Source organism: Lagenorhynchus albirostris, chromosome 6 (genome assembly GCF_949774975.1).
Source record: "Lagenorhynchus albirostris chromosome 6, mLagAlb1.1, whole genome shotgun sequence".
Classification (NCBI taxonomy): Eukaryota; Metazoa; Chordata; class Mammalia; order Artiodactyla; family Delphinidae; genus Lagenorhynchus; species Lagenorhynchus albirostris.
The window spans coordinates 91,565,236-91,583,293 of record NC_083100.1 but is presented as its reverse complement, the minus strand read 5'-3'; the positions used below and the strand labels follow the sequence as shown (position 1 = coordinate 91,583,293).

The window sequence follows — 18,058 nt, the reverse complement described above, 5'->3', positions numbered from 1 at the left end:
TTTGAGGTTTGTGGAGACAACTTGTCACTTCATTTTACTGAGCATATAGTCTGTATGGTTTTGACTTTGCTCTCTTTGTTGCATTATGATATACAAAGAACGTTTATTTTTCATGCCTGTAATGGGTTTCTCAGAATCTCTGAGAAATATTTTAAACAAGAGAGGCATGAGTAACACTCTTCAGGCAATTTTTCTATCCTAGAGGTTTTCTCTTATCAACCTTTGAGAATCAGGGTTTAGTTTCATTCAAAAATTTCCTTACAAAGCATCGCAATGTTTTTTTTTTATTTTTTGCCTCATGAAAGACAGAAAGCAGAACTACTGACTGACAATAGGGCTAATTGGCTAAATGAGGGAGAGACACTCTCAGAATTATCAGAGATACCCTGTAACAGAGTAAAGGCCTTGGGTTTCAATATCTGATGGGCGCTGACAAGGCCAGGCCTTAGGGAGTCATGCTTATCTCAAGACAAGAAATTTACAGAGCGACTTCAATTCACAGGTACCTGGATTTATGCCAGGTTTTATTAAACTGTCATTGTTAATAGTTCAGTGTTGTGAGAAAAGTATCAAATTATACATTCTTAGTTGGATTTATTGAAGATAAATCATCTAAATTGTTATTTTATATGAGTAAATTAGAAACTCATTTACTGATATAATTTGTTAGTTTAATGATAGACTGTAATTCTGGGAAATACCATTTGGATTTTATAGAAAAAGTATGGGAAGGAGAGAAAATATTATATTCTCATTTTATCAGACATACAGACCTATGGGGAACCCTTACATTTAGACAGTGTGATCATGGTCGAGGGTTGACCTTTTGTCTGCTAATGGCAGCTTACAAAAATCCGGTCGTATCGCCCAGAAAGAACCAAATTATCCTACACCACCAAATATTTATTATTTACATACTGTATGCCAGACACAGGACAAGGCTCTCAATGTCTAAGAAAATTAAGACACATGCTCTCCAAATAGCCCATGGGAAGGAATACACACATATCAATACTAGTGCAGTGGAAATGTTTACTACACGTGGTGATTCCATTTATAAGAGTACAGGGAAGTCAGTGGAGGCTCTCAGAGGGAATATCTGATTTAATTTTGACAGATGAATACAAATATTTAGGTCAGGTCCAGGGGTAAAGGCCTTGTTGCTAGAGAGAACAAAAGGTGTGAAGGCACAATGTCGTAATGAAGGATTGAACTTTAAGGTAAGTGCTGGTTTTCAGAGTTCAAAAATCTAGTCTCATAAAAGGGCTTATGTACCAGATTCTACTGGTTCTTATTGGTCATCTCCTTCCCTAGCAAATAAACTTTAGCTATATAACTTTGTCCTTTATAATGAGACTGGTCCAAAGTTGACTTTCAGTTAGTTATCAACACATCAGTTTCTCACTTCTCTATTCAGGAAGTTGACAGCATGTCTTTGTATAAATACTGTAGGGGAGAAAGGATCCCAGTTTATATCTGAAGAGTCTTGATCCAATAAAGAAATCATCTGGGTGTAAGCCTCCTCTGTCATTCTTTTTTTCTTAGCCCACCCTCATCTCCCTAGTGACCTATGCATTATCTTATGAACTTCCAATAAATAGCTAATGAAGAGGAAGGAGTGAGGAGACACACTAAGTCAATCTATGACTTGTTAGCAGCACAAGGGCAATTTTAAAAGGTGGAATGTACAAATATCACCTGAGATTAGGTTGGATTGTGTTTGTGGATTTCAGTCATCTGCACCTCTTCTTTGCCTGTTTCTATGGGTAGCGTTAGTAAGACGGTTAGCTGCAGTGTTGGTTTTCAATATATTAATTTCTAGAAAGTGATCATTAAAGTCTACATGGCTATGAATGACAGGCAGAGAGAGGGTATCATCTTAAAAGCATATCCAGCGGACTAGAGACTGATACGCATATGAGGTCTGAGGGAAGGTATTCTTAAAGACTATCAAATTATGCCCCTGTCTTCTTCAAACCCCTTTCTCACCCAGGTCTAGATGAAGAACTAAGATACAGAATATGTAAGTGAATTGTTCAAGGTTACATAGTAATTTCAATTGTGTGTTCATGTTTGTGTGTGTTATTTTCTCTTTTGCTTTATTTGATGGTTTAGGCTAAACAGGTTCATAATTCTTACACACGCTCCTTTGGTTCAAACATTAATTGATTTTAATAAGGTAGAAAAGTAGTGGAACACTAATCAGGAGTATCTTTTAAGATACTTTCATTTTCTTTCATTGGTAAATCATTTAAGTTATTATTCCTTCCCATGAGAACAAATTGGTGAACTAATAAGAAATTATTTGTAAGCATTTAGCATGGGATTCCTTTTCAGATAATGCAGAATAATTACCTGATTTCAGTGGCTCTTCTTGATCATCTAGAGACAATCTGATACAATTAAAACATAAAATGACTTTAAAAGTATTGACAGACGATTCAACTATAAAGCCACATGGATAGTAAATGTGTTTCAATGGCTCTAAACATTTAAAATTAGAAGAGACTTTCGTGGCATTTTTCTGCATATTTCAGTGCCATCCAACATTATCATTTTGATTAACAGCCAAGATTAAGTTTACAGGTTGTTCTTGCTACAATATCTGAAAAGGTAAAGGAATAAAAAATAAACAAAACATCCCAAATATGGAAATGATGATTTGATGACATCACTTCAGAGACTTTTCTTTTTCCTGTGGCTTAAACATCTATGTGCCCGAGGTTTCTGGGTCTGGAATTACGTTGTCGTGACCATATTTAATGGTGTTTATTGAACAACCACTGTGGGTAAAATGTATACCAAGATTTTCAGGGAGTGATATGGGAAGTAGAAATCATGATCCATCATGCCTTCAAAGAGTTTATAAAGAAAAGGAGACAGAGTAATAAAGAAACAAAGAATGATCACATAAGGGCAGGTGGAACATATATGTATATGTTTAGAATCAAAGCCTGTGCTCTTCAGCATGGGTTGCTTAGGAAGGAAGAGAAGGATCTGTCATTCTTAAGAGAAAGACTGTCAACGATGAAGCCTCGGTTAGTGTTCTCAAGAAGAAGAAGTATAGGCTTTAGGACACGTGAAAGGAGATTATTCCAGTAGGGGGGAACTTCTGAAGGTCCTCTGTGAGTAGAGGAGATGGATGACAGGTAGCAGGTAGCTTTACCTGGCTCAAGAATGTCATATGAGTTGAGGCTATAAGAGGACATGTGAGACCCCTGGGTAGATTTTGATCTTTGCAGGAGATCTTTGAAGTTCATATTTGTACATTTATTTTGCTGAAATGGCAACAGCATGCAGTGGCTCATCTTCTGGGGATCAGAGGTCCTCCCAAATAAGAGAAAAGTTTCGGTACATTGCCAATATTGATTTCATAATTCCCTCTCTCTGTTTTTTTTAAATGATTTTCTCATTAAAATGTTCTGTGTGATTATTTCTATTGGGCTAGACTCTCTGAGGGCACAAGGGACATTATCTTCCTTTTCTTCATTCATTGAAACATCAAAATGCATGCGTCCCTTGCTACATGGCAGACGAATTTTAGAATAGAGAATGTTTAATGGATGAAAATAGTCTCATGTGCCTAACTATACATGGGAGATAGAAATGTAGGCTTCATCGTAATGTAGAACAAGAAAGAGCTGTCAGGTGAAAACCCCCAAAACTATTTACATTGAATCCCATAATGGTTTTATTTTCTAAATATTCTGTTTCATACTCCCAACAGTCTCTACCCTGTGGCTGCTATACGTGTGTCTCCGTGTATACAGATAAGCACATAGAATTTATCAACAAACACGGGGTCCTTTCTAACTCTGCCTGCTCTTTGATTTTCACAGTCGTGTGATCCACACACAACGCAGAGAAGAACCCGCCATCTGCTGAGGCCGTCACTGAGCTCAAGGACGTGCGCTGAAGACTCACAGGTGCGGCCCTGCCTCCTCAACGAAAATTGCTTCCAGTTCCAGTACAATCTAACAGGTACGGTTGAAAACCACGAAGCAAGGAACCAAGCTGTCATAGAATGGAGCTGGTCCATGGCTTTTGTCATTTCAAGAAAGTCAAGCTTGTGATGTACTTGCTCTATGGGGCTCACGAAGGATGAATGGGGGACCTGACTGGATAGGGATGTTTTAGAGGCACTGAAAATCACCACAGCCTCATTCAGACACAGCTCGGGTTTCTCGTGGGCACCACAGGGCTCAGTGTCTGATACCAGAGGACTGTGTAGTCACGCTGATCTGCTCCCTGCCATTCCCTGGAGCGGCAGACACACAGAATGCCACGAAATGTGGAAGCGGTTGTCTCAGCATAGAATTCAGTACTGATGACCAAATGGCCACATGCCTGCAGAGGCAAAACAATAGCCTTTTCTAAACTAATTCCCCACTGAGGACACAGCGGCACTACCGAGATTTCTCGTGTAGAGAACCTCCTAGGGAATTCTATGGGGCTGTCTGATTGTCCTTATAGGTAAACATTGACCTGGCGTATGTTCCCTTTTTCTTTAGTTAAAGGTCCTTCAGATCATTAGTTTTCATAATAATTTTTGAGAAATACAGTAAAATTTCCTTCTACTGGAAGAGCATGTCTTTAAAATGCTGATTTTACTATATATGGCTTTGCTCTTCCTATTAAACTCTTAGATCATCTACCAAATATGAAAAATCTCCTTAGATAGGTTCTTACTGGATATGATCTAGGATCCTTTTTTTTTTCTACCCACAACAACAAAATAAGATTTTTTAAAAAGAATTAGTCATGGGATGGTTTATTCTAACTCCTGGTGTCCAGTTTGTAATACAATTAGCCAAACTGACAAAAGCTTCTCTCATGAGAGAATAATTTTCTTAAAACGAGAGTTCCTGAAATAGTGCATGTATCTTGCCCCCTTTCCCTTCTGGGGTACCTCTCTTGGCTCCAATGTACCAAATATACCAAATGATTTAGAAAATTATGTTTATTGCTTGAAAACATCTTCAAGTTTACATCAAAGACTAGCATCATTTCTGGTTGTCGTTGTTGTTGTTGTTTTCCTCTCTCCATTATCCCCAGCAAATAGATGATTCCCAACTGGTTTTCCTTGCCCTTGTGCTTAGTGTTTCTCTTTTCCTACCTCAGCCAACTATGAGATGGTTTCTAAAAATTACTTGGCTTTTGACCTCAAGAAACCAAACTTAGGAAGGTAGCTCACTTTGTTATCTGGTGATCTGATTGATTGTTTTTCAATAAAAGAATTGCAGGATGCTTTTAGAAGCCACTTGAAAGTGGTTTCAGGATTCTGTGCACACTCTCCTCCACCAATGCAGAGGATCAAAGGTGTGTTGTATTTTGCTCACATGGTCATAACTTGGAAACTCAGTGTGGTGACCCTGTGCCTGTAGAGTGGAGCACATGCCAGCTGAGTGGAAATGCGACCTGTGGGCAAGGCGTCAGGACCCGCCTTCTGAGCTGTGTGCGCAGTGATGGCAAGCCTGTTAGTGTGGACCAGTGCGAGCAGGTGAGTTGTGTATACTTGTATCCCGCACCCATGGCTTTGTTTGTTTGTTTATTTTTTTGAATATTGGTCTGCAACCTCCACAATGCTTGATATAAATGACAGTCTGATTTCTTCTCATCACAGCTTAGGTTCAGTTAGAGTAGAGGTACTGGTACCATACAGTTATATCTCACTAGTTGGAACTTAGTTAGAATGACCAGGAAAGGTCATTTTGCATTGGGGAAATGGATTCATTAAAAATATAGTTTTTTCCATTATTTTAAAGATCTTATTTGCCAACAAACTATTGACATCAGGTGACTCTCATATTTAAATATGACTCTTTGTATCGGGCGGGTGATTCATTTGCCTAAATAGGAAACACTGTTCCTTGCATATAAGATGAATACTGACACTTGCTATTAGAATACTTTGCTAATTTGCTGAGCAAATGATTGCTAGGTAATTAGCACAGTTGCATTTTTCTTCTCAAGGTAAGTCAAAATGCCTGCCTACCAAGTTTCAAATTAGTGGCTTTTGAATTTTTGTAATTTTATTGCTCCCTTTTTTTCCCAATGACAAAATATGTGGAGTTTGGACAAAAACCGTAATCAAACCTGTTCCAAGAAAGTTGGCGTTTCCTTCCCAACGTATAAGTGAAATGCACGATGGGGGCAGTTGAATAGAAATAAAGATGACCGTATGCTGTCCCATTATAAGAATCACTAAAACAGTCTTTGGAATAATTGGAAATAGGTGGGGCCAGTTAGCTCAGGTTTCCACGGAAACCAGCAAAATAAAAGTTGTCCCATTTCTCCTTAAGTAAGAAGAGTCCACAAGTGGAAATTAAAATCAGAACAAAACCCTCCTCACCGATCCTGCTTCAGCCTTGTTAAGTACTGCCATAACATCTCTTTAAACCAACAGTATCACCATGGACCAACACCAGCCCTGAGACTAGACCATCTGAAACTGAACATCCCATTTAATGAAATGCTGAGACTGGCTAATACAGGGCAGAGTTCCGTCTACCAAGTGTCAGTGATTTATTTTAACATTTTGTTTAATTTCATCTCCCTCTCAAGATGTTGTCTACTTCAAGACAAATAAATCACCAATCTACAACGACTCCAAATAAGTGAAAATCTTACATTTAGTGTACATTAAATCTTTCCTTTTGATACAAAGAGCGATATAAACTATTCATTAATAGAAAAATCAGTTTCTCTGCTTTCTAAATTCCCATATATCCAGCAAATATTTAAAGAACGTTAAAGTCCCAAATTAACCTAACTAGAATACCTATATATCTCAAATGGGTCATAGATCCCATGTGGTCATTTCTCTTTTGCCCACTTAGCAAGTAATCATGCTATAATCATTAATTTTATCTCAGTGTGGACATTGCTAATATTTAACTTGTATTGCGTGTTACCATTTTCTCCAATCACACAGTGTGTGATTCCTAAAACAGAATTTTTTTATTATTCTTTCTGTGTTTCTTGGATGATTTATTCTTTCACTAAGACCTCTTCTACCTTGGCCATTAGAAAATGTGTAATTTTGCCTAGATGTGGATTTCAGAGAGGATAAGAGGAAAAGAAACAGTATCATCAACTTTTCCCTTGATTAAGACCGTGATTGTTTTTAGCTAATTGGTCTTTTTTTACAAACTTTAGATGGTTTGTAGATTTGAGTTTTATTCTTTTTCTATTTATTATTTTAGCCTAGGTAGCTATTAATTTGAGCTCTCTATGTACTGTTGGCCCATCTAGAGGGCAAGGAGCCTAGATTTAACAGTGAGGCATCCTCCTGGTTCCTTGCTGGCTGAGTGACAGGACAGATCTCTGTGTCACATAACTGCCTGCTTTCCCGGTACCTTAACTGCCAATCTACTTCTAAAGTTGAGGATTTTATCAAAAAAAAATTGGGGCTGACAAGTTTCCATTTCGTGAAGTAAGGACCATCATTTTCTAGGCTTGCCATCAGTTTCTACAAGCCAGGGTATTTTTCCCCACAAAAATGTAGAAAGATTATTCTCATAGAATAAAGATTATTATCCCATAAAAGGATAGTGATTTGATTGGATGTTGCTGTGAATTCTCCAGTACAATCACATTTCCCTCCCATCTGCAGCATAACTTGGAGAAGCCCCAGAGGATGAGCCTTCACTGCCTGGTGGAATGCGTGGTCAACTGTCAGCTCTCGGGGTGGACGGCTTGGACAGAGTGCTCACAGACTTGTGGCCATGGAGGTATATGGCTTCCCTGTGTTGGTTCCCACAAAACATTTTAGTCTTTAAGTATCTCTCCGTATGCCATAGCTTGACACACGGGATAAGGCATGTTGGCCAAGCTGGACATCACATGAGGCTGACCCAGGGGAGCAGAGGGAACGAGCCTGGCCTCCTATCAGTCCTTTTTTATTTTTTAATGTTTCTTTTTTGTTGTTGAAGTATAGTAGACTTATAATACTGTGCCAGTCTCTGCTGTCAGCAAAGTGACTCAGTTATACACATAGTAGACGTTCTTTTTTTTTAATATTCTTTTCCATTATGGTTTATCACAGGATATTGCCTATAGTTCCTCATGCTACACAGTAGGACCTGCTGTTTATCCTTCCTATATATTAGTTTACATCTGCTCATCCCAAACTCCCAGACCTTCCCTCCCTCACACCCTTCCCCCTTGGCAACCAACCACAAGTCTGTTCTCTATGTCTGTGAGTCTGTTTCTGTTTCATCGATAGGTTCATTTGTGCCATATTTTAGATTCCAGATGGTATTTGTCTTTCTCTGTCTGACTTACTTCACTTAGCATGATAATCTCTAGTTGCATCCACGTTGCTGCAAATGGCATTATTTCGTTCTTTTTTTCTGGCTGAGTAGTATCAGTCCTTTATAATGAGGCAGAGGGTGAAGAACTGGCCTAGTAACAGTAACAGACCGCAGAGGGGCCACTGACCCCATGGGATGGTGTTTATTTTAAAGGTCCTAAGTTCAACCAATTCAAAAAATGTTAGCCTCTGTGGCTTTTAGAAGAAGATGTATCCTATAAGTAAAATTAGTTCCTGTATCAGGTAAACCCCCCCAGTCACAGTGGCTTCCTGTCATAGGTTAGAAACTAATTTTTCACTCCCATAAAGGAAGGGGTAGTTTCTGCTGCACGAAGTCAACCATGGACACAGCTTGATGGAGGCCTTACCGCTTAAACATAATCAAGTTTCTCTGGAGGGTGCTATCCAGCTCGTCCTGTGGAGGTTTTTATGGACCAGATTGGAAGTTGCGTATATCTCTACTATCTATATTCCATCGGATAAAATTTGGTTGCACTTCTCCAGCTCAGTGCAAGACAGCAGAGTAGGAAATGTAGTTTCTGGATGGCGAGTCGCTTCTTAGCAACAGTGTTATGGAGGAAACAGTTCCTGTGGAGGAAAGGGAGTATAAATCTTTGCTGAACAGATAGCTATTAATACTATAAATTCCTGGGTAAATAATGAACAATGGCAAGGAATTCAGCTGATACTCGCGAGCTAGGCAAATGGCAGCCATAGATGGCACTCCAGCCGTCAGGCTAAAGTAGGGACCAAAACATGTGTCCATGTAAAGAGAACAAGGAGAGCATAACAGGCAAGCACAGAGCTGTGGTTCAGGATAGGGTTCTCATCCTGAAAAAGAGTTACAGTTTATCACAAGGTAAATGTCAGAAATTTGGAATAGGGACCTAGGGAAAATCCTGCAATATGGTTAGTCATTAAGTAGGGGAGGAAGAGGGAAGAAGAATTGCATGTTGGAGGAATCATGGAATCTGATGGGGAAAGGGGTTAAAAGACCTGGATCTGATCACCAAACAAAGATATTTGGAAGGAGGTTTTTAGAAGCTCTGTGACTGGACCACTGGAACTAGGATATGGGCTCATTTCTAAGCTATTCACAAATGAGCATACTGGGGCTATCGCTAATTCTCTGCCTTAGTTGGGATTGTCTGAGGAGCAAACGCAGGATGTAGCAGGAAAAGGGGCTCACCTGCGAAGTCAACTCTAAGATCCTGGAGAGGGCAGAGCTGACAACAGTACTCAGGATATGCCTTAGAAAAACACAGCTAAGGAAGCTGAAATTTATTTCCATAAAGAGCATCACTCAAAAGGAAAATCTGGGAATCACAATGTCCAGAAATAACAGCATGCCATTTCCTGCACAATCGAGAGCCTGCAAAGCACCTCAGGAAACCAAATGGCAAATCTTAGGACCAAGATTTCAGTGATTGATTGACCTATATTAGTTTCTCAAATATTCTGATTGGGCAGCATGTATAGTTTCCAGCTGGGCATCAACTTTAAAGTTGGGTAAATCGAGTTTCAAATTGCAGCTCTTTAGGCAAATGACTTACCCTGAGTCTCAGCTTCTTCATCTCTAAAATGGAATTCATGCACATGTTAGAGGCTTTGTTTGGGGTTTGAGAATTAAATGCTATGAAGTATATGTAGGCGTCTAGCACAGTACCTGACACAGCATTGGTATTTATTATGTGTTAATTTCCATCTCCACCTTCCTACGCACCAGCAGGAAAGTGTTATCAGAGACTCCCTAGGGTCTTGTAAAGGTTTTCCCATAGACTCAGTTCCTCTCATGGTCCACTCTCACATCTCGTCCGTTTACCCCACTCAAAGTCCATACATTAAAATCACAGCCTAAGTAATATTTTGAAAATGCAAATCGGAACAGTTGTTTTCCTATTGACTTAAGAGTCATTTATCCATTAAACAAATACTAATGTGCCAGTCATAGTACAATGTGTTGGACATGAAGCAGTGAGGGGGGCGGGAAGACAATTTCCCTCTTCTCACGTTGCTTACAATCCAGTTGAGGGACAGTACGCAGTAAACAAATAGGTAATATTACATGTAGATGAGTTCATTAAACTAGAGGTGTTATTTGCATCAGTGATGTGAATAACTGGTTGCTTCCCTGTCCAGTGTGAGCTACCCTGGTTATCCCACAGCCAGAAGCACTGCAGTCTTGTCCTCATGGGCCTCTGCTAGGAGGTGTGACTCTCCTACGGCCATGAGAACAGCCGTAAAGGGTAGCATGGAAAAGTAGAGAAGGGATGAAGTCCTGTATTGTGAGCATGGTCCACGAGGACCTGCAGGATCTCCCGCATGCCTGCCTCTCTATCCCCATCACCCTCCACTATCATGTTGGATGTCTCTGCTGTGATATAGTATATTTCAGTCACGATCTTGAGTGTATGCTTCCTTCCACCTTGATTCCTTGCCTCCCGTGGAATATCTCACCATCACCCCCACTATCACCTTCTAATACTTAAATTATGTATAAATTGAATCAGTTTTTTTTATAATTTTTATTTTGTCACCATGTCAAGATAGATATATTACAATGAACATTTACAATGTTTCAAATGGCATTTTTTAAAAAAAAATTATTTATTTATTTATTTATTTATTTATTTATTTATTTATTTATTTATTTTAGTCTGCACCGGGTCATAGTTGCGGCACACGGGATCTTTGTTGCGGCATGCATGCAAGTATCTAGTTCCCCAACCGGGGATTGGGAGTGTGGAGTCTTACCCACTGGACCACCAGGGAAGTCCCTGAATCAATTTTAATATCTTTCTGTCTAAGGAATCAGTGACCTTGTTTGGGTTCTTCATGGGTGAACCTCTCTAGTTCCCATGAAGCACAGTACCTGGCACATGGGGGAAATCTCAGTTAACGTTTGTCACTGCCCAGGTGGTTCTGGACTATAGGGGAAAGTTTGAAGGGGAAAAGCTTGCAGACTGGATCGTAAGCCCAAAGGCAGCCAACCCCTGCCAGGGGCTATTTTCCTCTCTCTCTAATTAAACTCACAAGTCCAGTATCATTACTCAAGAATGTGTTCAATGCAAGGAGACAGAAGATCTGTTTATCATTATTTTTGCCCCAAATATCCTAATTCTGCCACTGTACAAAGTCAGTGAAACGTAACAGATCTCCATGTTATGCTAATACACTACCTTTGAAACTGAGACCCCCCAATTGTAAGTTTAGTATTATAAAATAGGACTTTAATTTTTCAAGCAGTTCTGTTAGTGCTGTGGGCTCATGAGACCTCCTTAGTCTACTTGAAAAACAAAAACAAACAAGGAAAATTACTTTCCAAATCTGAATCCCACTATTAGAGATTTCTAGGCAATTAGAGTTTGAACTTAAATTCACCTTTTCTAATCCTTAGAATAATAAACAAAGACAAAGGATCGAAAATTTCATCGTGTGACCTAACGCACAGAAGGACTAAAGAAGGGATGTTAACTACGTAGAGAAATCGAATTGTGTAAAGCACTTGGAAGTCATTTGATAGTTTCCATTGGCACATAAATATAGCACTAGTTATAAATCACTTCTAGCTAGCTTCTAAGGGTCTGCTAGGATAAGTTCTTGAGAATCCTTTCTTGACCTTTAGATGCCTTGATCTCCTGAATTAAGATGTAATAATGCCTTTTAAAAAATATTCCATAATCCTGATACTCCTGGCAAACCTTCCAGGAATCTAAATGTATATGTATTCCATTTTCCCTTTATATATTGAACCAGGATTTATAAAGTTTACATCTGTTATCCTTATCCTGACACCTGTTGGTGCATTCTTTCATTGTCAAAAGTGGCAGTGCAGAAAATACATTATATGGTCATCCTGCTATTTTGACTTCTATTCTTAAGTCAGGGCTGTAGAGACATTTACTCATATATTTCACAAATACTCACTGGAAGTTTCCCCAAAGCCAGGCATTCTCCCAGGAGCTGAGGATACACCATGTATAGAAAGGATAAGATCCCAGGCAAACAAAGTCCCCTGACTTCATAAAACTAACATTCTAGCAGGAAACTAGATGGTGATGACAAGACAGGGAGACGGCAAATAGACAAGTGAATACACACAAAAGTAACAGACACTGATGAGTGCTGTGTCAAAACAAAAAACAAGTTATGTGATGGACAATAACAAGTGTCTTGCAGGGGAGTGAGGGATGTGGGAAGAGAGGCCACTGGGGAGGTGATATTTATGTCAGAATTGAATGACAAGGTGCCGTAGTTCTTGTAACTGGCGTTTTCTTTACTAGGCTTCTCAGGGTTCAATCTCACAGGCAGTTTTTGACTACCTGTTGCATTCAAGGCTCTATATCAGAACCTACAAACAAAAATATAAAAAGGACTATTTATAAATTATATTTGTGCCCAATCTTCATCTTTAAAAAAATAAATAAAATGACCAGTACAAAGAATAGGACACATAGTCCTTGAATTTTTAGGCAGCTACCGTCAGGACACTGCGGAGACAGCCTTTGTGGTTCTGTTCTGCTCTATTCTATTCTATTCTATTCTATTCTATTCTATTCTATTCTATTCTACCAGCCCTCAAACTATCAGTACTCTTCCAGCACCTCTCTTTTCTGATCACCAGCCCCTTGGCAGATAGTACTGTTTCCAAAATGAGACAACTCTGCATTTAAATCATGCCTTAATCCTCATGCAGCACAAGCTAAAAGTGACAGACAAACAGCAAATAATCAAATGCAGCAATGTGTGGCACAGATGAACTTGTTTCTTAAAAGAGACCAAACTCTGGCGCCGAAAAGGTTGGAAACTACCCTTGAAAAACATCTGCGCCTTGTCTCTTCTAAAACGGTGTGCCCGCAGCTGTCCTTTTAAATTTTTTTTCAATAATCACTTTATTTTATTTTATTTTTCCAATTCAGAATATATTTATTTAGGGCCTTTCCATAGTCAGTTTATATTAATATAAGTTTGCCACCTTTTATTGTTCTTTTTTTTTAACATCTTTATTGGAGTATAATTGCTTTACAATGGTGTGTTAGCCTCCGCTTTACAACAAAGTGAATCAGCTATACACACACACATATCCCCATATCTCTTCCCTCTTGCGTCTCCCTCCCACCCTCCCTATCCCACCCCTCTAGGTGGTCACAAAGCACCAAGTTGATCTCCCTGTGCTATGCGGCCCGCAGCTGTCTTTTGTACTAGCTGCTTTCTTTTTTCCAAGTGGTGACGGCAATGGGGCAGGGACCACAAGAGGAGACAGAGTTTATTTAGCCACATGAAAGCGCGCAAGCAAGTTGCAGGGGAGTCTGACTTCAGCACCTGCGGCTCTCCGCTGACTTCTTTACCAAGAGCAAACTGCACACCGTTGTCTCCGTTTAGGAAATCACCGGGCTGTCGGGCAAATCCTGGCAAGCTGGGTGTCCTGGATGCTTCCCCCATAGCCACACTTCCCCATCAAACCCACAGAACTATATTGATCTGAGGGGAAACTTTGAAGGGAGCTCTTTTTTATTTCCAAGCGTCTGGGTTGTCTCTTTAATGTACACCCGATGCTTGGCATATACTTTCTAATTGTGTTAAAGATTTCAAGGTTAGAACAGCTTGAATCCAATTTATTTCACATTAAAGAGAGACTGATTCTAGACTTCCACTAAGGGATCTTTTTAGATAGATTTCAAAGATCAAAGCATGTAATAGAAGAGCTTAATATTTGGATTAGTCATGATCTTTGTCTGTTGAATTTTCATCAGTTCAGTGGAATGTAGAACTCCCTAAATTTAGCATATCATGAATTATTCATAATTATTATTTAAGCAAAACGTTCCAAGAAGGTCGTTAATCCCAGATTATGATTTGTTCCTCTTTCATATTTTTTAATTCAGGGTGTATGAGTTTATAATATTTTTCTATACTATGTAATCCAGCCTGCCTCTTGTGTTTCACAGATGGCATATGATTTTTCTGTCCACTCTAGTCCGTAATGAAAATAATAATTTTGTATTAACTCCAAAGCACCACAAGTTTGTGCTTTCCAGCTTTTTTCTTTCTCTTTTTGTTTAAAGATTTTAAAAGGCAAGCCAGTAACCTTCAGTTTGTGTCTGAATAAAACATGATCAGTGTCATATCCTTGATCACACACAGTCCAATAGTTATAACAGCTCAAACTTATTGACTATATCAAGTAATTAGTTCCTATAACAGAGAACAAGCAGCTGAATTGTAGAATGGGAAAAAAGAGAGACTAGAGAAGAATATCCAGTTTTAAAGCTGGCTTTTCCAATGGCCAGTTGTAAGACTGAGCCAGCCTTTTATTCCACTATCTTTTATCGGTAAAAAGACGAAATATTAGAATAATTACTTTTTAATATCTATTGGTCAAAGGCACAATTATTGGTACCAGGAGTATTTTAGCTCTTTACAAGAGTAGTCTGAAATTATAGGCATAACTTTACAGGTATGGGGACAGGCAATTAAGTACCCTGTTCAAGGTCACACAGCTTGTCAGTTGTAGAGGAAAGATTTGAACCCAAGTTCAGGTGTCTTCTAAGCCCCATTTTCTCCACTGTGTGCCCCTTTACATCTGACACTGTATATGTAAATGTTCATGTTATGTGCTTGGTCCTGGGTGGGGTGCTATGTCACTTTATAAAAATTCTCATAATTTTTAGGTGTATTTAAGAATAAGCAGAGGAAATGGATCTCAGATTGGAACATAAAGGGCAGTGAGGGCTTTAAGTCTCTCTGAATTTTAAGCCTCCTAAATGTATACTTGTCTCATAATTAGCAGTGTTGCATATTATTATCTCTTCCATCTAATTGGAATATAGCTGCAGGGAGCCAGTCTTCCAGATAGGGAATGTGTGAGACTGATAGAATAGCTCCAGGATTGCTAAAATCGCTCTCTGTGACTTTGTCATCTTGCATCTCATGGAGAGAGCCTCATTGGGGGTATTTCTGCTGTATACTTACAGTGGTCTGTCAAGTGTTGATACCTCTTAATGGGTCTGAAACGTGATTCTTGGGAACAGAACTGAAAATAAGCAGCTAGAATGCATACGCACTGTCACAGAGAAATCTGGAGCTCTATCTCCAAGCAAAGGCAACGGTGCCTAATCTTCTGCCTTTAAAAGACCTATCTCACTCCCGTGATACCACGGTCTATCTTGACCTCTAAAACTGTGGTCTTGTTACTTCCTTACTTCGCTAACCCCACCCCCAAATAGATGGTTATGGCTGGGGCTCATCTATTTTACTCTGAAAAACTTATGGACTCTTTGCCTTGCCTAACTTGAGTGTTCTCTATGATGAAAGGTGTATGGATGCCTGAAGCCATTTTTACACAAGCCAAGGAGTCCCTCTGTAGGGGAAACTCATGGACTGTAGCTCTGAAGGCAGAATCACTACTGCACCTTCCATCTTCAGCAATGCCAAACACATGCTGAAGATCTATCTTGAGGCTGCAGATCGAGATCGTAGTTTTTCTCCACTCCGTTATATTAGAAAATAACCTTGGTCCCCAATCCATGTCAATCCAGGCTGTATATTTACAACAAACTTGGCACTTAAAAAATAAACTTGGATAAAAATTCCAGATGATGTGTGTTAAGAGAAGTAAAAACCAGATGTCCAGCATAAAGAACTGCATGAAATTAACTGAGCATTTTATAGACAATCTAACTTACTTCTGCTTTCAGAAATTTACTCTGACAAGTACCCCAAAGCAAGTAAAGAGTTATCACAGAGTAAGGTGTTAATACCATAATTGTAAGTAGTTTCTTCTAAAGGAAAATACGAACTGTATGAATACAGGTAACCCATTTATTGCAGAGGGGAGGCCTAAGTGTACTTCTCAAACTTGTTCAAGTGGCCTAATGACCTCAGCATAGCATCTGATACCTGACTTGGACCAGGTGAGATTTGTTGGAAAGCAGATGCTTTTGGAGTACAAGCAATTTTTGTTCCCATCCTTCTAGCTGTGTGACTTTGCAAAAATTATTTAATTTCTCTGGGCTTCAGTTTATCACATAGGAAGTGAAGCGATAGATTTGAGGCGGGTGGGGAGAACAGGTGCTCTCAGGGGAAAGAAAACAAAGAAAGCAGGATAAGGAAGGGAACAGAACTAAGCAAGACTATGCTATATCGTCTCTATATCCTAGAACATTGTATTCACTCAATTAATTTAGACCCTCCCTCCATAATGAGGAATACTTTTATAATGACACAAGGTATTATACAATAAATTGCCTTAACCACAGAGACATATGTGATGAAAATTGATTAACAGATTGACCTGACCAGCTATTAACGAGGTGGTTGTTAGTATCCCTTTGCTTCTGTTTTCATTTATTTTGTAATCTGCTAGTATTTTCCACTGACTAATACTGGGTAGCAGCCACCAAAGGCTTAAGAGTAAATTCAAAGTAGCAAATACTTAAAAGTGGAAACATTTTATTCAGTAACCTAATTTTTTGGTGCATATCAGGAAGGACCATCATCACCTTGAGGTTAGTGACACTGAACATCATTCTTTGTGGTGTAGGTTGGCCAGCCCTTACAGATGTCAGCTCAGGAAGACCATTCCCTGCCAACGGTTGCGCACATGCCTTGAAAATATAACTCATGTTAAAAAAAAAATAGTTCCCAGGTGGAAAGCAAACCAGTAATAGTAATATTCAAATAACATTCTGTAAGCTCAAAGTGACTTCATATACTACTGTCTTCGTATTTACATGGCTACGGTACGTTGGAGTTTATAGGTATGTTCATATAAATTGCTCAGATATTTAATGAACTATTTAAGATTAAACAGGTAAGTTCGTCATTGCTCTATTCTTATATTTCCTTTTCCAATTTCCCATTCAAACGTACTTTGCATTGTGTGCCTTGCCTGGGTCGTATTCAAATTGTCCAGAGCTATCAAAACCATGATTTTCAGTTAATTCAATGAGCATCTGTCAGGACCACAGAAGAACCATTGTGTAGTTGTAACACTGTAACAGTGTTACAATGGAACCTATTAAAAGATATCAACTATCACTGTAACAGTGTTGGTGACTGGGTCCCTGGATCTGAGTGTATGGTCAGAACAGAGAACCATTGTGTTTGACTCCATCTCTTTTTTATGAATGTATACATTGACAAACATATAAAGAGTTTTTTGTTGTTTTGGGGTTTTTTTGCGGTGCGCGGGCCTCTCACTGCTGTGGCCTCTCCCGCTGCGGAGCACAGGCTCTGGACGCGTAGGCTCAGCGGCCATGGCTCACGGGCCCAGCCACTCCGCGGCATGTGGGATCTTCCCGGACCGGGGCACGAACCCGTGTCCCCTGCATCGGCAGGCGGACTCCCAACCACTGTGCCACCAGGGAAGCCCTATGTAACGAGTTTTGAGGGTTTTTTTTTTTTACTGCTTAAAATTTCCCACATCCCCTTTGTCAGTGGAACCTCAGAGTGAAGCCTGACCGCTGCTGAGTTCAATGGGAGTGTGATCTGGTCCAATATGCTTTAAACCTGTATGCAGATACCAGTATTGGCCTTTCTTTGGGGGTGTGTGTTTGTGTGTTACGACTAGTGTGCCCCACTATCTATTTTCTTCCGGAAGTCTTACCATGCAATCCTTTTTCCTTCAATGCCAGAAATTATTGCTAATTTAACAGTAGGCCTAGTATCACTGTTGCTTGTAATGAGTTCCCAATATTCCTAAAGGGAGGGGAGGAAAAGTTTCAGAGAGAATTGCTAGCAAAC

At 39.5% G+C, this 18,058-nt stretch overlaps 1 protein-coding gene across 1 annotated transcript in view; it reads left to right on the top strand.

Annotated features, from left to right (window-relative positions):
* Nucleotides 1-18,058, top strand: part of THSD7B (thrombospondin type 1 domain containing 7B) — a 778,062-nt gene that overhangs the window by 723,596 nt on the left and 36,408 nt on the right. Inside the window, exons 17-19 of the mRNA XM_060152966.1 lie at nt 3,840-3,981; nt 5,385-5,500; nt 7,616-7,733. Of these exons, the coding sequence (XP_060008949.1) occupies nt 3,840-3,981; nt 5,385-5,500; nt 7,616-7,733 (376 nt within the window). The remainder of the gene's footprint in view (nt 1-3,839; nt 3,982-5,384; nt 5,501-7,615; nt 7,734-18,058) is intronic.